Source organism: Fusarium redolens (genome assembly GCF_020744475.1).
Source record: "Fusarium redolens strain MPI-CAGE-AT-0023 chromosome Unknown BKA55scaffold_6, whole genome shotgun sequence".
NCBI classification, from domain to species: Eukaryota; Fungi; Ascomycota; class Sordariomycetes; order Hypocreales; family Nectriaceae; genus Fusarium; species Fusarium redolens.
In genome coordinates this window covers 1,702,059-1,727,712 of record NW_025763669.1, presented here as the reverse complement: position 1 = coordinate 1,727,712, position 25,654 = coordinate 1,702,059, and the positions used below count along the sequence as shown (strand labels likewise).

At 49.5% G+C, this 25,654-nt stretch overlaps 6 protein-coding genes across 6 annotated transcripts; 2 read left to right on the top strand and 4 right to left on the bottom strand.

Annotated features, from left to right (window-relative positions):
- Positions 1 to 250: 250 nt before the first annotated feature.
- Positions 251 to 1,104, bottom strand: BKA55DRAFT_508464 (uncharacterized protein; the record flags this gene model as incomplete). The annotated part of the gene is made up of 2 exons (XM_046187435.1): positions 251 to 386; positions 431 to 1,104. The coding sequence occupies 2 exons, from the start codon at positions 1,102 to 1,104 to the stop codon at positions 251 to 253; spliced, it is 810 nt and encodes a 269-aa protein (XP_046051227.1).
- Positions 1,105 to 2,149: 1,045 nt separating this feature from the next.
- Positions 2,150 to 3,083, bottom strand: BKA55DRAFT_538044 (uncharacterized protein; the record flags this gene model as incomplete). Its single annotated transcript, XM_046189993.1, has 3 exons — positions 2,150 to 2,487; positions 2,870 to 2,930; positions 2,982 to 3,083. 3 exons carry the CDS (start codon positions 3,081 to 3,083, stop codon positions 2,150 to 2,152), a joined length of 501 nt encoding a protein of 166 aa, XP_046051226.1.
- An 11,055-nt stretch (positions 3,084 to 14,138) lies between these two features.
- BKA55DRAFT_507963 (transcription factor) lies at positions 14,139 to 15,908 on the top strand (the record flags this gene model as incomplete). Its single annotated transcript, XM_046187379.1, has 3 exons — positions 14,139 to 14,478; positions 14,531 to 14,663; positions 14,729 to 15,908. The coding sequence occupies 3 exons, from the start codon at positions 14,139 to 14,141 to the stop codon at positions 15,906 to 15,908; spliced, it is 1,653 nt and encodes a 550-aa protein (XP_046051225.1).
- Positions 15,909 to 17,002: 1,094 nt separating this feature from the next.
- Positions 17,003 to 19,676, top strand: BKA55DRAFT_564668 (uncharacterized protein). The gene is made up of 2 exons (XM_046192504.1): positions 17,003 to 17,268; positions 17,317 to 19,676. The coding sequence occupies exons 1-2, from the start codon at positions 17,185 to 17,187 to the stop codon at positions 19,306 to 19,308; spliced, it is 2,076 nt and encodes a 691-aa protein (XP_046051224.1). The 5' UTR covers positions 17,003 to 17,184; the 3' UTR covers positions 19,309 to 19,676.
- A 167-nt stretch (positions 19,677 to 19,843) lies between these two features.
- On the bottom strand, positions 19,844 to 20,937 carry BKA55DRAFT_592902 (uncharacterized protein; the record flags this gene model as incomplete). Its single annotated transcript, XM_046195464.1, has 2 exons — positions 19,844 to 20,190; positions 20,289 to 20,937. 2 exons carry the CDS (start codon positions 20,935 to 20,937, stop codon positions 19,844 to 19,846), a joined length of 996 nt encoding a protein of 331 aa, XP_046051223.1.
- Positions 20,938 to 22,018: 1,081 nt separating this feature from the next.
- On the bottom strand, positions 22,019 to 22,975 carry BKA55DRAFT_538040 (uncharacterized protein; the record flags this gene model as incomplete). Its single annotated transcript, XM_046189992.1, has 1 exon — positions 22,019 to 22,975. One exon carries the CDS (start codon positions 22,973 to 22,975, stop codon positions 22,019 to 22,021), a length of 957 nt encoding a protein of 318 aa, XP_046051222.1.
- Between the last annotated feature and the right edge of the window lie 2,679 nt (positions 22,976 to 25,654).

Below are 25,654 nucleotides of genomic sequence, written 5' to 3'. Positions count from 1 at the left end.
AAGAGCAAGCCAATTCGAGACGAGCCTCTGTTGCCCGCGAGGACATGCCAAACTCCAGCTTTCTACATCACAGCCGTTTTAGTAATCACATATATCCTGTTCCACGCTACCGACCGTTTACTCTAAGCAAACCTTCCAATGTTTGACCATTCCTACCCGAAGATGCAGGTGTAAGGTTGTGGCCGAAACTGATTATGGCCCTTGTCCTAAACTCCGGTAAACAAAAACATGACCCCTAGGTGAGGGTAGTTCAGTCCTTAGAAGACTGGCCACTCGACTGCCTCGAGAAGAGGCTATAGACACTGACCTGTGCCTTGGGTGCTATCTTAGTATTGGAAAAGCGTGCTTCGGGTAGTCTTTTTCCAGCCTGCAGGCTTTCGAGAATCCTTTGGATGTCATTAGTCGTAGCTCAAGTTCAGATGTGGGTTACATGTACCATTCAGCACCAACAAACTTAACTCCACATCCAGCCGTTCTCCGAATCTCCTTTTCTAGTTTCCCACCAGCAAGACCTCCTCCAGCACCCGTGTATCCTCCAGCTGGCCTTCCTAATATGACATGGGTGACTTTCCGGCGTCCGAGGTGCAGTGACATCTGGCCTCCATGTTCGGTAACAAGCTGCTTCAGCTTGAGATCTGATATGAGAGGAAAACTACTCCCGTTCACGTAAACAACTACTCCATCAAACATTCTTCGGGAAGACAGTTCTGCCTCTCTCGCTTCATCCTCCAGTTTTCTTGACTCCATGGGTGCTTCTTGTCCTTTTCCCTGAGCCTCATCCTTCACCCCCAAACTCTCACGCATCTTGCTTGGTTGCACGAGCATATCCTTCACACTCCGCTGTGCCCTCTCTTTCACAGCCTTGGGGACCAACATTTTGCGCTTCACATCGTAATCCTCTGAGCCAGCGCCCCATGTGTCGCTTAGACGCTTGCCACCAGATAAGCCGCTACGGAATTGGCTGTTGAGCTTGCGGTTACGGGACTCGCACCAGCCAGTTCCGGGGCGTGATTCCGGACGTTGGTGACCGGTTGACGATGAGTTCCATGGGTCAAAAGACGCAGCGTGCTGAGGCTCAGCGGCCTTTCGTATAGGGTGAGACATTTTTATATTATACTTTTGGGCTTATGACGGAGGGTTATGGTTGGTTGGGGTTTAACATCGTCAATTCCAGTTTTGAATGAGCGTTGATGATGAAGCATTCTTTGCCTTGTGGGAGTGTGTTTGCCGTCATTTTCTTGCCGTTGTGTCTTGTTTCCGCTTTTGGCTTTGGCGCTTGCGGCCAAATATCAACCACGTCTACGCGTAGTCACATGAGTCTGATTAAAGCGCTTACCCTAGATTTTAGTATACCATCACTATCACCATCACATTGGTTAAGGTATCGAAACATCAAGACATTTACATTGAAGGGTGGGCCAAACTATTATCCTTGTCGTTCGCATAAGTCCTTCAACCGGTGTGTTTTATTATACCATGCTATTCAATCCGATTTGATTCCAACTCGGGTGTACTGATTGCCTTGACAATCTCCAGACACCAAGGTACCAAGTACAATTCCATATGCCATGTCATGGTCGAATTTGGAGGGTAAAATTAGGGAAACCGGAATGAAAATAGCCTGTCACCATCATCAAAGCTTCAATTAACACAGCAGGGTATATACTTTTCTTTCCTTCCCATCACCCGGTTCCGAAGGGCAGAGCAAAGACCATAGGCTGGGGATTTACACAGTCCTCTTATTGGGTGAAGGAGAATGCCAATGCAAAACAAAGCAAAGGCCCGCTGCAAACATGATGTGCATTGGATCTATATAATATTACGGGCATCGGTGTGCCTGTAAGGTAGTTTCTCCTAGGATACTTAAATGTACATGTTCGACTAGTGCTGTGTACGGTGAACCTAGTAGGTCATATACATGAAACGGTCAATAGTTTGCTGCGGTAGGATATGTTGATTAACCAAACCCAAAACCCCCAGCAGGCAAAAGTAGCAGGATATGGCATGGCATGGCAGGGCATGGCATTACATGACATAGAATGCATCCGCGGCTTGCAACCTGTCTCACGCGCTGCTGCGGGCGGGTAGAGCCGCGCGCCCACCTCAACCTAGGTACCTAAGTTAGATAAGTCACCTCAACTCTCATCTATCATCTTAATGTATGTGTGTCATGCAAGGCTGAGGGTCGGGCTGAGGCCTGTATCTGACATGCGGCGATCCCGTTCAAGTCCCTCCTCAGCTCTTCAATCTCTCGCAGTCGCCCTCTGACCATCCTTTGACCCTTGCGCCTAGACCTAATATACATTGTCATGATACACGAATTGCCTGGACCAGTCGGTGCCATGTCAATCACACAACACATCTGAGGTATCCCTGCCACCCTCAACTCCATCACATCGATCCTTGTCCGAAAGGCCCGTTCCTCTTGCAACTCGGCTTCGAACATCCCCCTGGTGAACGGCCCGTCTTGTCTCGCCGAGTTTGCCTCTACAGGCACCAGCAACTCCAGCTCATACCATGTAATGTAATGTCATGTCATGTCATGTCATGGTCCTGGGCCGCCCAATTCCTCTTTCCTCCCCCTTCGTAAAGTGGTTAGATTACCTAGCCCCCTCCTCCTTCTTGGCCCCCAAGGCTCAACCTTCAAACTCCTCATCGATTCGGAGAAAACGAAGCAGAAAGAAATGATCGCTTGACGGCTCGACCAGGATCGTAGGAACTCGATACAACCCAAGACGAGGTGAGGCGTTCACCAAAACCATCGTTTCCTTGCTCAACAACCGAAAGCATTTGCCACCAATAATCCAGACCAGCATTTCAAGCACCACCTCCAATCATCTGTACATACAGTACAGTATGCATAACATACCTGCAGCACCCCTCTCCGAAAGAATAGAGATATCATAATCTGCCGTATTGCACAGAGGTATCTGTACAGTACATCAGTACTATATCCTTGGCTTGCCTGAGAGTTTGCATACCGTGGGCATGGCGGGTAACAGCATCTTTGACCAGGAGTACTGTGAATCCATCCTCCTCACTTCCACTTTCGTCCCTTTTCGTTGACTGACAGTGACTGACATGGCGGCCCCAGCAGATGCATACACACGACGAGATGCGGCCATCTGCTTCATCAAGTCCTTGTTCTCTTAATTAATTACGTGCTTCTGTAGATATACTGCTCAGATCGGGGGCCCTTTCGCCAGAACCCATCGTTGAGGACTTTGGCCACCAAAGTCAGGAGCTATGACATCCCGACTTTTCAGCCACCTCAGCCCATGAGGTCCGACCTCCATGTGTCCCTAGCAGATAGGTCATGCCCTATGGCTTGCCAGAGACCTTTCGTGATCTGTTGAAACACATATTCGTACATTACGAATTAACACCACAGTCGCCCGGTCTGCATGCACGCGTACGTGCATGCATGAAGGCTTCCCGTACCGTACATTAGCTGGCAGGTGGATAGACATGTCCCCCAGCCCCTTCAACACCCCGCTGCGTGATGTGATGTGCGGGAAGGCTAACGTAGTGGGCAGCACATGGAAACGCGATAATATCAATATCACTTCACAAAGTGCACTTGAAAGCACTAGGCACAATGTAATGTTTCCCCGTTATCGAGATACAGAATCGCATTGAATCGCTCCCAGGTGGTCCACTGAGGCTGAGACCTTCCTTCTATCCAAACCGTGGCACCTTTCCCACGTAGCCATGATCATGATGCGATCCTGCAATATCTCGATGAGGACAGCCTGTGTCACACAAGCCTCTTTCTGTCTGCTTTTCACTGAGGCCCTTGTGGACTACCACTAGCAGATGCGGAGTACATGCTACCTACCCGTCAAGCTCCAACCAGCATGATGCTGACAGGGAACGATGCTATCATGGCTTGGCTCCCCTCGAGATCTGTTTGGTTATGGCCTGGTGGAGCCCGAAGTGAGCTGGCAACCAAGTCGTGCCGTTATCATGAGAAGGCCACCCCTGTTGACTGACGCCCAAGGTCACCACAAAGGGTGTTGCTTTAGAATTCAGTACATCTCACACTGAAAGGTACAATTGGGTCAGAGAATAGCGGTGAGGGTAGCACTAGGCTCTAAAAAGCCTCTATCGGGGCGCGAAAAACCGACGGCACTTCAAGGCTCTTTAAACATGGTTTTGATACGATACACGATAGAGTCCACAGTCCCTGGAAAGACTGCTACCTACTACTCCATCAACATGATGGAGAACTCGCAGCATGAAATTTGGTGCGTATGCAGCATAGGTCAGATCTCTCAACAGGGTCGGCTACAAGGCAGAGTTACAGGAGCGCACTAAGCGCTGCCAGATCGCATCTGGGGATTAAGAACGCAGCGGCAGTATGTGGACAAAGCCCCGAACTCCGGAGGCCGGGGTAAGCATCCATGCCACTGGGCAAAACATCCCGGAGTTGTTCAAAGCACCAGAGCCTACGCCGTACTCTGGTGATTGAAGGCAAGCCGTTCCTCACCATACCACGGAACTTCATTTTACATGTTTAGTTCACAATGGATTATTCCCGGACTGTGGCAAGGAATTGGTTACAGGTCTTGCACAATGTGCAATGTAGTCAAATTCGCACGTCCAGCGACCCGACGAGAGACAACGACTGAGAAGATACGGACACAAGCTAGACAAGTAATCTGAGAAGCTTCATCTGATGACCTCGGAGTCTATCGAGGTTGCGTCCTGGTCGTTGGGGTTGCTGGCGGCGGCGGTGGGTGGTGTGCCAGAGACGTGGTGAGCTTTCATTGGATTGAGATATAGTGACTGGGCCAGAACGAAATGCCATCATGGCTTCCTAGTAGGCCACAAGAGAAGCTTGACACTCGTCGTACATGGCTTGTAGCATTGCAATTGCTATCTCAGTAGTCGAATCACCGCTTTGGAGACAGCATGGAACTGCAAGCGTTGGGTCTCAGGGAATTGTCCTGCCTCCTCCAAGAACTTGAATGCTCCCAACATTGTTTCTCGGCCGGAGGCTAGCCTGAGAACCGAAAATCGCCTGAGTCTTCAACATGGCCAAACTCGGTGGGGCATTTTTGTCAGCACTCAACAGGCCCCAAGGTGTAGCTCTTGGTCCTTTTCCTACTGTGCTTTGATCAATCTGCATCTGACAGCACGACGAACGGGTAGACTAGAGTCAGGATCCCCCACCAAGGACTGACTAACGGGCACCGGTGTGCCAGGTAGTGGACGCCCTAAGGCTCTAGAAGGTAAACGTGGCGACTCAACTCGCTGGTTTAGTCTTGGCGACTGGGCTCCCCCCACGGCATCATGGAGCAGTCCAGTCCATGGCCGCTTAGACTCAAAAGGCTCACAGGCGGGCCTAAGGACGGCTGGTGGTTTTGAAACGCCCCAACAGGGACCCATGCTTGTTCTTCCCGATGATGCTGCAGTTGTAATTGGTCAAATTTTAGACATGCAGCTACATAGCCGCTGTGCAGAACATGCGAGTGCTCAAGCCAGCATGTCCACCATGCCACCCTTGTCGACCGGGAGCAAGGGCGGCTGCAGGGACTGAAGCTTCTGGGAGGCCAGGTTCAATGATATGCAAAGCAGACCAAGCCCTTCTTGGATATTGTGAGGACACGGATGATGATGGGGAGCATCATCAACCACCACACAGCGACGACTTGCACCGAAGGCAAGGTGAATTCCGAGTTCCGGCAACCAGAATAACAATGAATTATTTCGCATCCGGACTGTTTATCGGAGGGTCGTGGCCAGGGCTGCCAGGTCACGGTCGGGGCATGTGGTTTTTGAACACATATGTCGATCAAGTCCTCGAAACAGTAACTCTGGTCACATCACGTGTTGCTTTGCAAAGTCAAACAACAAGTTACCAAGTCACGACACTTTGATCATGGTACCAGAGCGTTAGATGATACTTTCAAAAAGTTGACCTTTTCGTCCGCCTTCTTTCGACCCTGCGTTACACTCTTGGCTGACCATATGCACCCTATGGGCATTCAACGAAGCAGATGTCTCTTCGAGGTTTCGAAGAGCATACAAAGAGTTGTCAGGGTTATGTAGTATAGTGGATGTTATTGAATGGTTAAAAGATAGGAACCCTGTAGTTGCAGTGACATGGACAGGCGTGGAAGCAATGTGTTGGATATCGACTGAGTGCCTCAGGGATCGTATGGCTAGTGCTGAGATTGGCTGATATGGATCCGAATCAAGTCAGCAATGCGGTACGTAGTTGACATCCATGTGTTGAAGCCTGTCTCAAGATCGGTTAGAATATGAGTGAGTGCCTGAATGGTTGATGACCTCGTAGTAGTATTGAGGATCTTGGCCATTGTCCTCTGTGCTAGACTTATTGCTTGCCTCAGGTCCAATTCTGACGGAGTATGTTGAGGGAGCGGGTGTATACCAGTGGATCAGACATAAGGAAATGGTACGATGAAGTTAAGAAAAAGCAAAACTGCATTCCCATGTGCTGTCAGAGTATCATTAGCGACAAATAGCTTCACGGACATGCCCGGCAGCTAAACCACGACATATCCAGGGAAAAGCCCCAATCAGTGCGGGGTTATTGATGCCTATCGATTGATCACAGAATGGAATACGTGAGAGGTTGGGCTGACTGATCGAATGCCAGGTGTCGTAGTAAAGATTGGGGTTGCTGAATTGAGATTATTTCTGAACTATGGCCTGTCTCAACCCGCCCAACGCGTGCTCAGAACACTATGGTATGTGAGACAAGCATTCCGTATCAAGAATAGATTGAGGACGTCTTCTTGAAAGACTCGGGCCATGCTGTGTGTGGCTGGACATGTGTCCTCCATTGAAACGTGCTGGGCAACGTGGGGTAGCCAGTCGGGGGAGGCCAGCTGTCAGGGTCTCCAGTATGCAAATACGGCGGCCAGTTGAATTGACGGACCAGTCGTCTGTTCAACTTTGTTGGATGGAGATAGGACATAGCCGATATGATTGACGTTCAGACCGAGAGCGATGGCGACAACTCGCTCGAAGATAGTAAAGACACAGCAGAACGACGGTAGAAAGCTAGCGAATCAATAAATTGATATCAGCGACCACAATTTCTCTGGCGTCTCTGTAGAAAAAACGGTCTTGCTCCACATCCCTGCTAGCTCAAGCAACGGCTGAAAGCCAGCATGCAGAGTACATCCTTGACTTGGAGACTTTGCTTGCAGAGGGGTAGATATCTTTGAGGATCATGGTTGATCATTGACTTTCGATCAGGGCGTGAGGATTGTCCTCATAGGAAAGAGACAACAACCACATGTTTTGTCTCTTCCTCGTTTGATAGATGAGGCGGATTGAATCTGCGACTATAACGGTTGGCAATGATGATGGTGGAGACTAGAAGCGGGAAGAGATCGAGGGTTCCATTCTTTTTGGGGTAAGGTTGACGGAAGTATCGGTACTTTGATCGCAAATGCCTGCCACGGTGCGCCGTTTGTTCCTTCCCGGTTGATGTGCTCGGATGTTGACGTCCCTCGGTTCGAGACTCGAGGAAAGAAAGAAAGAAAGAAAGGAAGGAAGGAAGGATGGGGAAGGAGAACCGTCTGGGTACAATGGAAGTTGCGAGTCTCGACAATTTGATCGGAGAGACCAAGGCAGAATGTTTAGTAAGGAGGACGAATTTTTCCTTCTTTCTTGCTTCTTGCCTTTTTTTCTTTTCTTTTCAAGTGCACTTCCTGAAGCCTGTGCTACTTGACTGAGAGGAAGCGGAACAGAAAAAGTAATTTTCAGTCAAATATGCACGTGTCCAACACTGCCAGCGCAAGGGTAAGGTCGTCTGCTAGATTGTACATCGATCCCCGACCATAGGTCTTTCAATATTAAATCCCTGATGTGAAACCACATCAATAGCGGCTCGAGACCCGAGTTTGCGTCTCATGTTCGAACCGATCTCTATTCTAAGTTGTTCTCAATATGCATCTCATGGTACCTGCATCAACCCTAAGCATTGTCCCAGCTATGTATCTTGAGGCAACATGCCTAAAGTTTAGTCCAACCCCAGGAGATAATCGTTGTTATCTCATAGCCCCTCGAAAAGTTTCCTTTTAGATCGGCCAGGATCGTGCGTATTGAATTGAGTTCCTTTGCCACTGAGTCACTTAATTGGCGCCAAATCCCAGCCTCGCCTGCTTGGTACGAATGGATCTTTGTGACAAGGAATAACCTGCGACGTTGATCTACCTCAGGCCCATTGTCGTCTTTAGGGTCCGTCATCACCCGTGTTAGCCTCTTACCCAGCCTCCTCCTTTCTCTCGGCTGCAGGAACCGATGATATCCCATCGTGGTCTCGGCGGAAATCTTGCATGAGGCTGCAGTACGCTCACTACCCGTGTGTACATTAGGCGCCTCAGTGCGTGGTGCAACAGAAGAGACATGTGCCGTTGCTTATAGCAAGCTTCTAGAAATACAGCCGACGTTTTACATTACCTTTGTATGTACGTTATGTGTGCCCTCTATCACTCACCAATGCCAACTGACATTCTCCACCAGATATGTTGGATTCCCGAAGGATCAAGCCAAAAAAAAAAAAAAAAAAAAAAAAACGAGAGCTAGCTTTTTTGGCGAGACACCCACGTAAACACAGCGCTCTCATAATGGAATTTTAGGGCTGAAAAACCAGCTGAGGCTGGATCTCAGGGTGTCGTGGTTGATTGGAGGTAGATTTCGTCACACGCCTCAGTTATCCTTTATTGGAGGGATCGAATAAAAACGCCGAACACCTGCGCCATTTGCCATATGAGGCAGGTAGTGATTCATCGTCAGAAGCTTAAGCATGTGCGGCCGAGATACCTTTCGAACAACAAAATTTACGTGCAATGTAGATGCAATGGGCGCGACGGGCATATGACGATGCCTTGGCCGAGGTTTGCGGAAACTTGTTTTAGTCAGTAACAGGGTCTATTGTGAGTGGGGAGGGATGCTATGGAGGTTCATTCAGTCTCCTTAGGGTTTGGGTTGGATGTTGGTCTTCTCCACGTATTCTCTATCGTCATCAAGATAACTTCAAAAAAAAAAACCCCCCCAAAAAAACCAAAAAACCGAAAGCCAAGACAAGGGATGGCGTTTCCATGGTTCAGCCTCGTGGCATTATGTGAATCATATGCATCGAATAATATCATACATCCACTTATGCACATCTTCCAGGACCAGCTTCTTTATGTATGTATCGATATGCACCTTAAGAGGGAGTGGCAGCCTGGCCCTGTCACACTGGCCCTGGTTGCACGAGCTTGTTGTACGTCTTGCATAAGGTCCCGGTCAACGGTGCGTAAGGACCGACACACATACAGTAGTGTTGGCTTAGTGGGCAGCATAAGATCTACACCACAGACTCGCTAAGTTTGCATATTTCGAGGCTGTTCGTTTCTAGAGCAGTTTTATCAGATATCTGGTTTTCATCTCCACGATCACGAACATCGTGGTCGGAAAATAGCGCCGCTCCGAGGAAGAACCATGAATAAAACTTGCCTTTTCACTAAGAGATCCCCGCCCACAGATGCACCACCCTGGTCAAAATGGTGTCAAGCCAAGCATTAACTGGTCAAACCCTTCATCAGTGCCTCGGTATGATACAGTAGGTACTTTTGGGGTACTGAACAATATATTGTTGATAGTTTTAGAGTTTGCCAGTTGGATTAATACCCCGAGCAAGACTCTTGACCTTTTGTGTTAAATTTTGAGATATTCGCTAGGCACAATGGATGGGTCAAAGGCAGTTGAACAGAAGTGCCAATGCCTCTGTGCCCGGCCCGCGATGGTCATACGTAAGAATAGTTGACGTGAGAGGCTGCCAGGCGGTGGCATCGTATTTAAAAGCTTGATAAATGCAAAGAGTTGGAGCCAAGAAAGCAAACATCAACGTCTCTACTGAAAGAGAGGACAGGATGTACAAACTACTGAAGAGAAAAGTCACATGCCTTGGGAAACCGGGTGGCTGACCCGGCGCCCCGAGTTTTGGTAATGGAGTGGACATTATGAGAAAGACCATCGAAACTTTGTATCAAGCTGAAGCAGCGGGTCAATTGTCAAAGGCTCAACAAAAGGCGGAAAATTCTGGGCCCAGAGCGAGCTTGTTCTTTGTCTGAGCGTCAATGATCCTCGCGGGAGGCTACCTTGTTGCCGAGTCCTTCTCAAGGGAGAGGTAACAGCAGCAGAGACAAACTGATTTCAAGTGAGACATGATACCTAGCAAGTGGCTCATCGAGACCGCCACAGCTTAACTCACAGACCCGAGGACGTTCGGCCATGGGTCAGGACTAGTAGATAGAAGCTCTTATGAATGAAAGACCCCGCTGGTAATTCTGCACTGTGCTCGTCTGGGCCCTTCGTCGTTTTCTTGTGTGTAAGATATCCATCATTGGTGGTGGGTCATGAAACCCAGCCACGAGGAAGATAACTTGATGAACATGATTTCTCATTCAGCTATGCAGAACAGAGACGACGGAAATTCCACATATATGCCTTACCAACGAATCAAACTCAGTACGCGCCAGCAGCGGATGCTTGTTCCAACATCCCAGTCAAAGAGGGGAAATCCGGGCTGTTCGGAGAGCGGCGGCGACCCATGCGATTATGGCAACATGGGCCATGAGCCTTGATGAACTTGCTGGGCCATTGACGGACCTCCGCACGAACGGGCGTGGGCTTGGGCTTGAGCAACTGCATATTTCGCTCAGTCCCGTCATTAACAAACACCGCTTGCTCAGTCAGGGTTGGGAGGAGGTTGGCAGAGCATGAGCATTGACAACAGTAGACCAATTATCTCGGGCCGAACCAAAGCCATTGAGCCTCTAATAGGAACTCAACTTGATGAGTTTCTGTTTAAGACCTTTCCCTTCATCATCGGTGGCCGTTCCTGCGCAAGCGAATCCCGTAGTCAGAAGTTAGTGAGAGTGCACAGCCTTTCCGCTCCTAGTCTGCATGACGCCCCCATTGTTGAATTCTCGGCACTATGGAAAGGCCTTTGATCGCGTTTGGTTTCTCAACTTTTCTCAATACGAGTTGTTGGTAGTTGCACAGAAATAGTGGTGCACAAGCTGTTCCGGCATTTGACGCAATACAGGGAACCCAAAGTAACGGTCCCGTAGTGGTTTGGCGCACCGTTGAGAACTACGATTAAGCAGTTACCTTCAGATCGATCAATTGGGGGTAAGAAAGCAGAAGATCAGAAGCGCCGAGAATCTGGAAGCCCAAACTCTGATGCCATTATCCTCTCCCTTCCTTTGGTCTAGGTCTCTTCTAGTTCGTGTTCGAAGTCTCTGATTGGGCGGGCCTTGTTGAAGAGCTCTAGGAACTCAAGCGCAATACAGCCCGTACATTCACATGGGTTGAGCAAAGTACTCGGGTACAGTAGAGGCAGTTTGCACAGTGCTGTGCCGCAACTAAGAGCTAGAAGGAAGGAGAGCGCGAAAGAAGTCAACCAAGATTTGAAAGCCGACGAATGGCGTTAAAGCGACAAGAGCACACAATAACAAAGACACACTGCTAGCACATAACACGACACTGACACGACACGGCTACAGGAAAGCAATAACACAACCAGATAGACAAATAAGAAAAGCCCAGCCCACAACAAACTGACGCGATACAGCGCAGCCGCGGACAACATTAGATAAACTCAATGCATTTTATTTATTTATTTTCTTGGCCGCTATGATAACAGTCGTTTACAGTCTGAAAGAATTATTGATGAAACAAGGGCTAATTACCGTAATTCCTAATATCCGTGAAGGCCTGTCGGAGATATCCAGAGAATGCTTGCAGTTAAAGAACCTGGCTGGTATTACCTCGATTGTGTATACAGGCCGAGTGTCTAACCATGGATTGATGTGATTGAGTGAAATGGATGACAACAAGGTCCGGTATGAGAGAAGATACCCAGGGAGCCTCAGCATTTCAATTATCACTTGATCCTTGTAATGTGATCTATGTAGTCAATCTCACTGTTGAAGAACAACTTATGATCGAGGTGACTTGAGTCGTAGGTGAATTGGCAAGTTGAACCCAGGTATCTCAGACGCAACTTCAAAGATATTGATGATCAGGGCATCGCCCAATGGTTAATTTGAGTATGGTATGTTATGACTTTCTGCCGGTCTCAAGTTGGATCTTGATTCAACGCTGTGTGCGGGCTTTTCCTGTCGCATCAAGCGGGTGCTGAGGTGCACTGTGGGTGCACAGTAACTGCTGGCGCGAGTAAGCGGAGTTTGACTGCCAGGGGTTAATGACACCAAGCATCGCTCCCGTCTGTTCTCCCCCCGGGATCCTTTATCCTTGCACGCTGTGGCCTGGGTAGCCCTGCCGGCCCCGTGGCCTCCTGTAGCCACTGGGATTCTGGGTGACCGATCACTCTGCTCAGGGAAAAACCCCAGTACTAGTTGCAGTCGCGCGATACCTTGAGGAGTCGGTAACTGTACGAACAACCGCTCAGAGGGAGCCCCCCATGATCAACTCTCTCCTCCGCCCAACGCACTTTGAGGTGGCCTGGTGCTACGCTGTTCTGGCTACACCCCAAGGGATTTCCTCAGCCCCTGTAGCCGCACCCCTCGCACCACCCACCAAAGTTGCTAGGAGCGCTCTTTGGCTTTTAACAACGCCCTACAGAGAGTCCTTCATCCACCGAGTTTGTGTGCAGGTTGCGAGCTTGATGGTCCCTGGTTCTGTTGTGCGTTGACAGGAGAGTGCCCAGTGCGCGTCCGACAAGCGGAGGGACTGTCTGTATATTTCTTTGGATACCTCTAGACCATGAGGTGAAGGAGAAGGAATATCCAAAGAATAACCCGATGCAACTCGGCCATATCTGACTACTTTTTATGGAAAGACGAGATATAAAAAACCTTCAGTCCAGAGGACACCAGGTACCCAGGTACTGAGTCTCAGTTTGAACCAAGCACAACACAGTGGGTATCGTACCGTGCATCGTCAGGCCAAAGACAGTTTAGTCTATTTCATGATCCACGCCAGCACACACCTGGAAGAATCAAGGGCGATGTCGGCTCGTACGGTGAGAAGGGTTTTCAAATTCATTTTTCAGACAATTCATTGTTGACCATATTGGGTGCCGGTAATTCGAAAGTCAAAAGACGATAGATATGCTACCCACAGAGAATTGCGAGGGGTATCAGCCTTAGAAATTAGGTGTCTTTTTCTTTATCGCTTTGGACTTTGTCAACCTTAGTAATTCTGTGCCATGCAGACAAATCGCGAAGTTCAAGGTACCAGGAGAACATGCAAGAGGTCCACTGCACCCCAAATAGACTCATATTGGGTGCGTGTGCATACTGCATGGTCGTTCTCTTTAGTGTCGCAGACCGTTGAACATGATTTCGTCAGATGAACAATACAATTCAGGCCTTTCAAAGCTTTTGCATGAGAAATAATCTTTCTTGATCTTGGAATACCCTTTATCATTCTCCGTATCTCGCCTGGTCACTGGAAACGGTTTTCTTGGACTTCGTCTATGGATGGTGGTCTTCTCCTGCCTCTCGTTAACTCTTGAACTAGACTAACTAAACTAAGGATTAACCCCTCTTTGCCCTTGATAGGATTGGATCTGTGGTGGATATCTGCCACACCCTTCCCTTCCCTTCTCACCAAGGATGAATTCTGATTCTGATTCTGATGCTCCACACTCCCTCACACTCCTCACCAAAGTGCACTCCCCATCCTCTCTGCCCCCCGTCCCGACCTACCTGCCTGAGGGGCGGGTATTGCTCAAGGCCCTGAGGGTACTGAGGGTACCTCTACCACAGCCATTGATCAAGCAAGTTGAGGTACGTACCTCACCTGCCTCCTCTGTTCCTTCTCTTCATTCTGCCTCTCACCACCAAGATCCTGACCTTCTCGGGATTTTTTCCTTTTCCTTTTCTCTTTCTATTTCTTTTCTCTCTCTCTCTCTCTCTTTTTTCCTTGCCGGTCTCTTTCCCTTTTGCCGTCCACCTCCTCTTCCTTGAGTTTGCAGTCATCCTTCCTCGACTGCTTCCTCCTCGCAATTGTGCTGCCATATTAACGTTACGCCAGCCATACCTCCATATCTCTCTACCAGAGTGCTTAACCGCCGTATCTCGACCGTTGAGACCAGCCGCATCCCCTCACCCCCCATTGAAAATAACAACAACACCTCCGCGATGAACCAAGGCCATCCCCAGCCAGACATGTATTATTCACCTCATTATTCGACACCACAGTACGGCTATGGTTATTCTACAAATGGTGCTCCAACTACCGCGGTCTCCACTCCTATGCCCGCGCCCCAGAATGTACTGCCAGTACCTTCAGCGCTCAGCAACCAAGGAGCAATGCAGCAGCCAAGTTACAGCAACAGTAGTAATAATGGCGCTTTCGACACAACTGGCCAGCATAACCCCCCCGGTATGAAGCCCAGAGTTACGGCTACTCTGTGGGAAGACGAAGGCAGCCTCTGCTTCCAGGTGGAAGCTAGAGGTATCTGTGTAGCGCGGAGAGAAGGTCAGAATTGATGCCCCTAAGCGCTCTATACAGCAGCTAACTTCAAATACAGATAACCACATGATTAACGGCACGAAACTATTAAACGTTGCTGGCATGACTCGAGGTCGAAGGGACGGCATCTTAAAAAGCGAAAAGGTTCGCCATGTTGTCAAGATTGGTCCCATGCACTTGAAAGGTGTCTGGTAAGTACCCTCATGTGTTGGATACGTAGACCCATTGCTGGATGTGTTTACTGACCATGGCCAAGGATCCCTTACGACCGTGCACTAGACTTTGCGAACAAGGAGAAGATTACAGAGCTCCTGTTTCCCTTGTTTGTCCATAACATAGGGGCACTCCTTTATCATCCGTCGAACTCGAACCGGACCAGCCAGGTCATGGCAGCTGCTGAGCGCCGAAAGCACGAAGGACTCGGTGGTCAGAGACCAGCTGCTCCCAATGCTTTGCCTTCAATTGGACAGCATCACCCAATGATGCCTGGTTTGCCAACCGGAGGATACGTTCCTCAGTCCCTTGCAAACGGTCCTCAGTCTCTCACAAGCACTCCCCAGCCTCTCACCAATGGTTCACAGCCCCCCATGCCAAATGGAGGTGGTATGCTTAAACGAGGGCGAGAAGAAGAAGAAGATCTGCACCGACCAGTCTCTAATGGACATGATCCTATGAGTAACATGCATGCAATGTCTAATGGATACCCACAGCAGCCTCCCCTTGCGAATGTGCATCAGCCTCATATGCAGAATGGAGGAGATATGCTCAAGCGAGGCAGAGATGAAGACGATGAGGCTCACAGGTCAGCGCATAATGCACACGACACCATGAACAATATGCCTGGTAGCATGCCTGGTCTGCCGAATGCATATGCTCAGCCTCTACCGAATGTTCATCATCAGCCTCTTGCTAATGGGGATGGAGGTATGCTTAAGCGAGGTCGAGATGAGGACGATGATATTCACCGATCAAGCCCCAATGGACATGATTCTGCAGGCAACTTCGAAGTAAAGCGGCGCAAAACCGTGACATCGAATGACAGCATGGTTTCTCCCGGCGGATTTTACACCCTGCACAACGGGTATGGTCAGCCCGGTGTCATGAATGGCATGAGCCCATACAAACGACGAGATGACGAGGCGGAAACGCCACGACCAGGCCCAAATGTACATGATCACTTGAACAACTTCGACCTGAAGCGACACAAGACCATGGAGACGAGTGTCCCTGCTCCCCAGTATGACGCCATGAACCGTCCTCATTCCAGCATCGGCACCTCTCCCACCTATGCCCCTGCTCCTGCTTATGACAACCTGGCTCGACCTGCATCCACTGTTGCTGCATCTCCTTCGTATCCTTCTGCCCCGGTGTACGATGCCGGTGCTCGACCTCCCTCTGCCATCAACGCTCCTCGAAGACAACAATCTTTCGGTTAGTTTTCACGGCCGACAAATGACACCCGGTATTTGGTTGTCAACATTTTGCAAGGAACAGTGGCATCTTCCATGTGCACTCATTTGACAGTGCAAGCGAAAATTATGAGACGTCTCATCTCCGACATTTCAGGGATATGATGACACATTCTTTCACTTTCCTTTTTCTTTAAAAGAAATTTCCTTTTTCCCCCTTCTTTGTTGGGCACTGGAGTGTCCCTCATCGGAAAGCCCTTGATTCCAAAGACGATGGCGACGAGTTCACGACACGACTTCCGATGTTTTGTTAACCTAGCATGCTCTGTCACGGATATACATGAGTAATGAGTCTCTGTCTGCATAGAGGCTTAATTTCTGGAAAGAGTCACCGCAGCAAGGTTTTTCCTTTCGATGATTAACTCCTAAATGCGATATGATCGCATGGTATGGGACAGTACTGCCTGTGATGAGCCCAGGCGGGAATGATGAGTTTGGAGTGGACCCTTGTTTACTGAGATGTCTTGGCAGGCCAAAATGTTGGAAAGTCAAGACGTCGAAGGGAAACCCTGGGAAAGGCTCTGAATTACGAATTACGATCTTACATTTCTCATTTATTCACTTCTTTTTCTTTTGTGCTCGCGTTTTACTGTGGTCCAGAAAACGTGGGCACAGAGAATGTGTGTTTTTTTTGGAAGTGTTGCTTTATTAGGTAACGAATTATGAGGGAACAATAAAAGCTGTTTTTTTTTTCTTCTCGAGAATAGATACAATTAGAGAGTTGGATCATATGCGCCGAGATTCATGTGTAGCTGTGTCATGGCGATGAGTGATATGAAGTGAGTGTGAGGACAAGTGTAGGTATGAAACACGTATACAGGCAGCTGAGACCTAGGGTACGTTCCAATCCAGTCTGGTAATAGCTTTATTAGATAAGGTAGATTATCATTGCATAACGTAACCAAGCAACGGCAAGTGAAATGGATGCCATGCCGTCGTGCCTTTAACTACCTTAGGTACCTTGCCTTGGTACTTACCTGGGGAACCATTTGTTGTCGAATGATGATTATAATTATCACGTGAGAGATCCACTGCTAGGTGTTGTCGGGTCAACTGCCTACCTAAAGTAAACATGCTTGATGTTAGCGTGTGACCGTTGAACTTGACTTTCTCAACAAGCAACACTACTCAAAAGGTGGCTTGAACCAGACCACCAAGTCAACGATATCCTCTGCTGACTAGAACTGCGACTACACATTAATTGTTTGATTATCTCATTTCCTTGATTTCAGCGTGCATCACAATGGAAACACCACTGTCGCCGGCGCAAGATTCGAATCTCAATATCCAGACACCAGCAACCGCTAAGCGGCACAACTCCTACGAGGTACGAACAGTCTCCACGTCCTCAGAATCACAGAGCCAACCCTCTCAGGGATCATCCCCTTTCGTGTCTGCCCTCAACGATACTGCCCTTTCCGATCAGGAGAACCATTCTCCCTCAAAATCACGACACTCCCGGGTCCTCTCTGGCGCGACCCTGTCACCATTGAAGATCCTCGCCGACCAGCGAGAGGTGAGAGACGGAAGACCAACAGATAGACTGGGCCCCAACGCTCGCAGCCCTAGAAAGGTGTCTCCTGAGAAGCGTTTTCCTGTTAAGATCAGCAATCCTCTCGACACAACCCGCGCGGCCTCCCAAGAGAGCACAATGAGTCTGGAGGATGCGGTGCGACAAAATGAAGGCCTCAAGCGCGCAATTGAGATTTTTGAAGATGAGCAGAGCGTCCTGGAGGACGGTCTAGACGATATGGACGTCACTACTAGCGCCATCAACGTTGACCCCCCTGCAGAAATGGAGGTAGACGATTCCGTGTGCCCTGATGATACAGCGATCAGTACGTTCAGTACCTTCTCAGCTGTTCCCAACCTGACCATGTTTGCCAAACTCGGTCAAACTCCCACCAAGCTGTCCGAAATGGGTGGTCTCACGCCTCGGGCAAACACACGAGCTGATCCCTCGCCATCACGAACGTCGCGAGCCAGACCAAGACACGACTCAGGGAACACAACGAATCTTCTGGACTTTACAGAGCAGCTGCGTTTCCCCCAGAAATCACCTCAGAAGTCACCGTCCAGGGGCGGGCTTTCTCCATCTCGCACAGCACCTAATGTGACTGCGACGCCTTCTCGTAGCGGATTTGCCAACCTCATCGACTTTGATATCCCCCCTATGCCTACACCTCGAAGCGTTCCCAGCATCACCGCGAGAGAACTTGAGTCTCTTAAGTCAAACTTTCTATCAGAAATCAGCTCACTCAAAGCTTCATTGAGTGGTAAGGAGGCCGAAGTGCAATCGCTAAAGGCCGCAGTTGGTGATGCAGAGAAGCGAGTGGGTGAGTCCCAGGAGCAGCTTCGTGAAGAACGCTCTATCAAGGAGCAACTTACTGCTGAGAAAGAGGGTTGGGAGAACCGAGGTCGTGAGATGGAAAATGTCTTACGGACGGTCAAGGAAGAAATTGTGGAGAGCCAAAGAGAACAGGAAGAGCTCGAACAGAAGTTGGAAGAGAGTGAGAAGCGACGTGAGGCAGCCGAGATGTTGCATCAAGAGGCGGAGAGCAAAATGGCGGGTATGCGTGCCGGGAAAGACACCGACAAGTCGTCGCCCGAAAAGCCCAAGAGCCCAAACGACACCAATCACGAAGTTGAGATTGCAGTCGAGCGAGTGGCTCGTGAGCTTCATGCTCTTTATAAGAGCAAGCACGAATCCAAGGTCACTGCTCTCAAGAAGTCATACGAGACTCGGTGGGAGAAGCGTGTCCATGAGCTTGAAAGCAAGATTGGGGAACTTGCCGAGGAGAACGAACGTCTCCGCGTCGGCCGAGATACAACAATGACCAAAGTTGAGCCCGACAGCATTGAGGCTGATGAGCGCAAGGCCCAAGCAATCCGGGACAGCGCAACAATCAAGGAGTTGAACGCCGATATCCAACGACTTGAGGCAGTTGTCCATACAGTACAGCTCGACAATGAGTCACTGCGCAGTATGCTAGAGAAGGAGCGCGTAGAGAAGGGAGAGCTTGTGCAACTCGCAGAGGAGATGATGAGCATGCAGAGCTTTGTTGCGCAGACACCAAAGCCTCAGCCACAGCAACAACCTCAACAACCTCCTTCTGCGTCTCGTTACCCTCATGAGAGACAACATGACCGAGAGCCTGAGACTAAGACACCTAAGCGAAGCGCAGATCACTTTAGAAGCAGTGTTAGTCGTGCTTCTGGACTTCGCGCGCCAGGTTCGGGCCTCCGAGCACCTCACGAACGAACAAAGAGCGGAGGTGGCTTGCCTCGTCCAGGCGGTATGGCCCGTAGCGGCATTATGAGCTCGATCGAAAAGATGGGCAACTACCGAGGACGTGGAGCAGAGTGATATTGGACGGGGATAAACGCAATGAGCCTCAAAAGGGCAGATGAACGCAACAACTAATGACACACAAAACTGTATGACTGGACCCTGTTTTTCTGCGTGGCATATGCTCAGAGAATGCTGTGAGCTCACTCTAGAGCCTGGCGTGGCATTGTTTATTGACGTTTTCTACGACTGATGGTCATGGGCGCCCGGAGTTGCATTTTACAATGGATGTTAGTTGTAGATTGGAATAATTCTCGAACATAGTTGATTTCTTTTCTTCTTCTTCCTGAGATATGGAGCTTCTATCAAAAGGCCGGATATAAGTCGCCTATGGTGAATCACAAGATCCGTTCACATTAAAGGTTATGGTTATCTTATTATGAGAACTTCTCGTTTATTTATACTCATGTATCTCGACTAAAGAAGCCTTCTCTAGGCTTTCATCATTGGATATCAGCTCATGTCGACCCCATTTCTTCATATGCCATTGTCGCAGTCTGTTCCATTCCCAAATATATATACACTATTTGCCCTGATAATGCCGTTCCTCGGCTCAGAGGCCATAAGCCTTCTTGGCAGTACCGCCAAAGATCATTGCGCGCTCTTCATCACTCAGTGTAGCCATCCAACACATGCGTTCAACGATGCTGCGCCATCTAGGCCAGGCATTCTCGGTGTTGACAGTGCAGACAGGCCAATCGCTCCCAAACATGATACGGCTGGGGCCAAAGGTGGCGAGGACGATACCGAGCCAACCCAGGGTAGCCTCGAAGATATGGTTGGGGTCCTGGTTTCGTAGGGAGTCGGGCATCTCGGAGAAGCCACCGGAGAGCTTCATATAGACTTGAGAGTCTTTGCTGAGGGTGTAGACGGCAGTGCGCCAGGCGTGGAAGCTGGGGTCTGATGTAAGGTTGTAGATGCTGAAGTCGGGTTTGCAGAGGTGGTCTGAAGAGACGTTATTGGAATGAAGTAGGGGAAGGAAAAGGGCTGCAACGAACTTAACACTAGGGTGACCTTCTCCTCCTCGGGAACACCATCGTGAACACGGTCAACGAACTCGATCACCTCATCGAGCTGCTTCTTTCCACGTCGATGCTGATCAATACCAACATCGAAGGCGAATCCTCGTCGACCAAGAAGCTTGACGCCCTCGATGAATTTATCGTCCAGCATGGTGCCATGAGGCTTGTCCTGTAGCAAGTAGCGAAACCCCTTGATCTTAGGCCAAGCATCACCGGCCTCCTCTCTTACTCGGTCAAGGTAGCGCTCTAGAACCTTAGGACCGCTGGGCAGTGGCGCCCAGGGCACGATACCCAGGCACAACTTTGCGTCCTCGGGAGTGTGGCCCTCACCTTCGCGCGGTTGACCAAGCGCAACACGCTTGAGCCATGAGACCTCAGCTAGAGGCTGCTCCCAGCCAGTGCCATCGGCTGCGCCAGCTTCAATATCGTTCTTGCGGTCTGTTTCGACAAAGACGAAGCCTAGGAGGGACGGTGCCGAAGAGGTAGCTTCGCGGTATTCTTCAAGAGAACGTTGGCCGGCAAGAGGACCATCGGGGGTGTACCAAGCGAGGGAGTCGGTTTCGGACGCTGGGTAGAGGTGAATATGGGAGTCAATGATGGGGAGTATGATTTGCTTGTCGGACATATTTGCAGTTGGGTGATGCTAGACTTGAAATTGGACCGGTGTTAACTGAAGCTCGGCGAATGAACGAAGGAGTGGGGTGGAGTGTGATTGAGGAAGAAACTGACACGCAATCAATTGAACTTGAGACTAATCACTAGTGACCTCAGGCCTGGTATTACATTAACCAGAGAAATCAATATAATGTTGTATGTAGAAAAGACGTTACAAGTACGGTGAAAATGAGTTTGTGATACTAGGTACAGCTGGGCGATGCATGGATGTCCAATCGATGATAGGGAGTTACCCCGCCATAGGATTGGATCCCCGCCTCCGGAAGGTTTCCTTATAAGATACTTACCTCAGGTAGTATTGTATACAACGCCCTAGACAAGGTACTGAGATAGGTTGGTTGGAGAAAGAATATGGTGGGGAGTAACATTGAACCGAAAGACCGAAATCGATAGCTGTAACTTCACCAAGATGATATATGCGTCACGTTACTCTATTGCTTAGCGGAGGTTTTATCTCGTTTCATGAATAGATTCAATCGTCATCTATCCTAGACAGCTAAGCTATTTCATTCATCAAATCGTTGCTCATGACTGTCCTTCATCATCCACCTCATACTTCGTAATGGCTAGTCTAGACCTTCATCAATCGCCAGGCCTTGAACCACATCCAGAGATTGTCTGCAAGAGACGGGATCCCATCATCAGGACAGATGAGATTCTCATGCGTTGACATTGTTGCTTCTGGGGCAGCCTCTTTCGAGACCTCCCAGCTCACTCAAGAACCAACAGAGTGAGGAAGAAGAAATACGCCTGCGCAGCCACAAGAGGACTGCGCCGAACGGCCGCAGCATCGACCTAGCTGACGATCAACGCATCGGCGCGGTGGAACGAACGAGACCAGCTCGGCGTACCACCCACGTCTGATAACGTGACGCAGGTCGGGACAGGAAAATGATTGTTGATATTACCACAACAACATAGGTCGAGTCATCCCGGCGCTAGTGTGCTGCCAGGGGATGCCCGATTTAAAGAATGAACGGCTAGAGGTTCTCTCAACCTGTTGCCACAGAGCCCTCCATGCACTGGCTCGTTTATGCGACCACGCCGTGGCGGCGAGAGCTGGTGCGCGAGACGGAGGCTTCATACTCGTACTCATCTTCACTGCCACTAGAGCAGATGGAATCACTATCGTCATCGTAGCCACAGCGAGATCCGCCGCAGTCGAGCTTGACACGCTCGCCCTTGCGAGTGATACCATAACGCTCGCAAGTGCAAGAGCTGACGTCGGATCCGGGAGTGCTGTAGCCAGAGAGGGACGAGTTGGGTGAGGAGCTGTCGGAGCGGTAGGACAGAGAAGAACCACTGGAGGAGATTGGCGATGTGCTGAAGTCAGTGATGAACTCGTCCTCGATGTTGGCGCTGCCGAAGCGGTCGGCAAGCTCCTCAAGTTCCTCGTTGTCGTAGTAGGAAGCATCCAAGATGTGCTTGGTCGCATGGGGAGACATGGGCTTGGGGGCCTGAATCTGGGAGATTGACAGGGGGCGGCCCTTGGGGATGTCAACTGAGAGCTTAGAGCTGTGGCGTGAGGATCGCGAGGATCGCGACTCCTTGTCCTTGGAGGAGTGAGAAGAGCTCTTGCTGCTGGAGGAAGACTTGTGCGACGATGACTTGGAGGAGGACTTGGAAGAGGAAGACGACTTTGAGGAGGACTTGGAAGATGAAGAGCGATGGGAGGAAGACTTGTGAGAGTCGGTGGGAACGTCGAGAACGTTCAGCTCACGGCCAGTGGTGGGCTCGATGGTTGAGGTGACGCTGGGGTTGTGGGCAACATGGTAACCATCGATGATGTAGTAGTACCAGTATCTTTGGCCAGCCTCGAGAGTTGAGTTCTGGAATCGAAAGGTGCCCTTCCAGGAGCCGGACTTGGAGGAAGACTTATCCTTGGAGAGAGGGAGCTGACCGACGTAACCGTCCCAAGAGCCGAGAAGATGGACAGTCTTGACGCCAGAGGAGACGCGGAGAGAGAAAGAAAGTTGAACAGCCGACATTTTGCTTTGATTTAATTCAATTATGTGCTTGAGTTGTTTGGCGAGTCGATGATGCGAAAAATGAAAAGTTGATCAGTGCAATATTGGTTTGATAGTTGGCGCGAGCAAGTGAAATCCGTGATTTCTGTAATTAGACGATTATAACAGGGGCGATGAGCGAAAACAAACAGAATAGTCGTTAAAAAGTTGATGTCTCTAAGCTGGCCGGCAACTTATTGAGTAAGCTTTGGAGTTGATGGATATCTTTGATTAGAGACAACGAAAATTAGAATGATAGTAGTAGAGACCGGCTCCACGGTGAACAAACGAAAACACAAAGGGGGAAGGGTAGGAGACCCAAGAACAAAAACAGGATTTACGATTGAAAAGGACTTGCTGAAGAAGAAGAGGAAAAAAAAGAAGAAGAGAGGCTTTGGAGGCGGGTGTTGGTCCTGTTTATAAGGAACGGCCGTGTATAGCGGCCACAGCCATTTTGCATGGATCCAATATTCATCACCATGTGGATTGATAATTGTGATGGACGTCAATAACATCTGTTGCCTTGAGAATTACGAATTACACATACACACACACACAAATGCACAAGAAACAAGGACTCTTCAATTACAAAAGCAACCAATCATGAACTGCAGACAAGGAAATGCCGAGTTCATGTCATTGTCTATCACTCGGCCCGTCACAATTGAACCGTTCCCTCTTCCCTCCCGGGACAAGCGTGGGCGGTTAAGCAAAGTGTGGATCAAGAAAGTGCGTGCATCAATAGTGGAGCCCAACCCATGCTCAATGCTGCGATATTTAGAAGCAGCCCCAGAAGGCAGACAGCCCGTCCAGAGCGGGGAGAAACACTGCGCCAATCAGAAGCCCGTTACCGCTAAACAGACCCAAAGAGCGACCCCCGTAGAGCGTCTATTCCAACGTTGTCATTGGCTTGTGGCACCGCTAGATTCAACCTCTCGTCACGCTGCAGCCCAGCCAATCACCAGCAGTCGTCAACCACATCTCACCTCAACCACTTGCATTTCAGCCATGCAAGGACGCAACAGCAGTGTCATTTCTTGCACGGTCTGGACACCAGATTTGTCGACTCTCGTGGCCTCAGCAGCACATTGAAATCTATGGATCATGCAAGGTCTAAGCTCATCGCACATCGCATCGCCTTGCCTCGCATCTGCCGTGATGTTCTGCCTCTGGCTTGCACTGCACTGCTTTGACACCTCTGGCCGTTATTGGGCCGCTCTCTAGTCGGGCGAACTGTAGTGCAACCCTCGAGTTCATGCGGCCGACTTGAAGGATTGGACGAGTCAGGAATTGACTCACAAGACGGATTGCTCTCAGCATCACAACGGAACTGTATGCTCCGCTGTTGTCGTATTGGCGGTAGTATATACGCTATATCACACTTCAAATGCAAGTCGACAATGATATTGTGGACTTGCCGCGTCTGCGCTACGCTTATAACGTACATAGCCCAGAGGAGGGACATTCGAATTGGCGGTGGCCTTCACATACAAGGTACATACATATCGAGGCCTCGTCTTTCTGTATCCCCGTATACAGCCACCTCCGTTCACATCCCTGAAGGGCTCCTCATTTCTATGCAGACAGAAATCTCTGATAAAAAGTCACGGCCATCATTGAGGTATATGATCTTGACTCACAGACAAAATCTACCAAACCAGGTGCCCATTCGATATGGAGTAAGCATAATAGGTCTAAGCATACCATCTCCATCTTCCCCTCTACGGCCCGTCCGCGTGTGCCCGATAAATTCTACCTTCCCGGGTCTAGCATCGGTAGCATCGGTCCTCTCTTATCCATCTCTATGCATGATATGTCTTTTAGCTTGGGCGGGTATGTGAGGTCCGTCACACTTCCACGAAGGCGCCCATCACCGCTCTACTTACCAGTCTAGGAGGTGGCAGAAAACCAAGGACTGAAGTCGTAAACGACAAAAAGATTTAGACTCTATTTGGATAATTTATGGTGAAGTTAGCAGGCTCTTTGGCCAATTTATTTTCTCACCCTGATGTAAGGTCTTGAGTCTTCTGACACCCCGGAGGCCAGGGTAACCAGGTCGTTCCCTGTGATGGCTGCCTGTTGAAGGAGGGGGACTTCATGAGTTTGCGGGATTCAGAGGAAAGGATCTCTGTTGCGGAACTTGGGTTAGAGCGTGACCCTTTCTCTGCATGATTGAGGAGTGAGGCTGAACTTTTGTCGCTCTAATTGATACTGTATTGACAGTATGGCACACGACTTTCCCACAGAGTGTGCTAATCACTTGACAAAAGGTTACACTCGGAATGGTCTTGCATACCGCGAACTTTTTCTCTCAGATGACATTTTTTGGCGCCGTATCGATATGTTTTTGTCTCGAGGTGCATGAAGAATGATAGCCCACTATCGACATGCTGCATGGCATAGATGCCTCTAGAATAATCATAGCAGTCTACATGTGACGAGGAATGATGGAATTCGACAACTTATTGGATTGTCTATTATTGGACATTTGGATCATGTTTCAGCTCCGTCAATGCCTATACTGCGGGAAAAGTTGATCATTACGCACTTATGCACAGCTGCCTACCCAGCTACCTTAAGGTACGGTAAAATGTGGTCAAAGGGCTTTAACTCAAGTTACACAACTTGGTATTCCTGTTCAATCAGTTTTCCCAAAAGAAA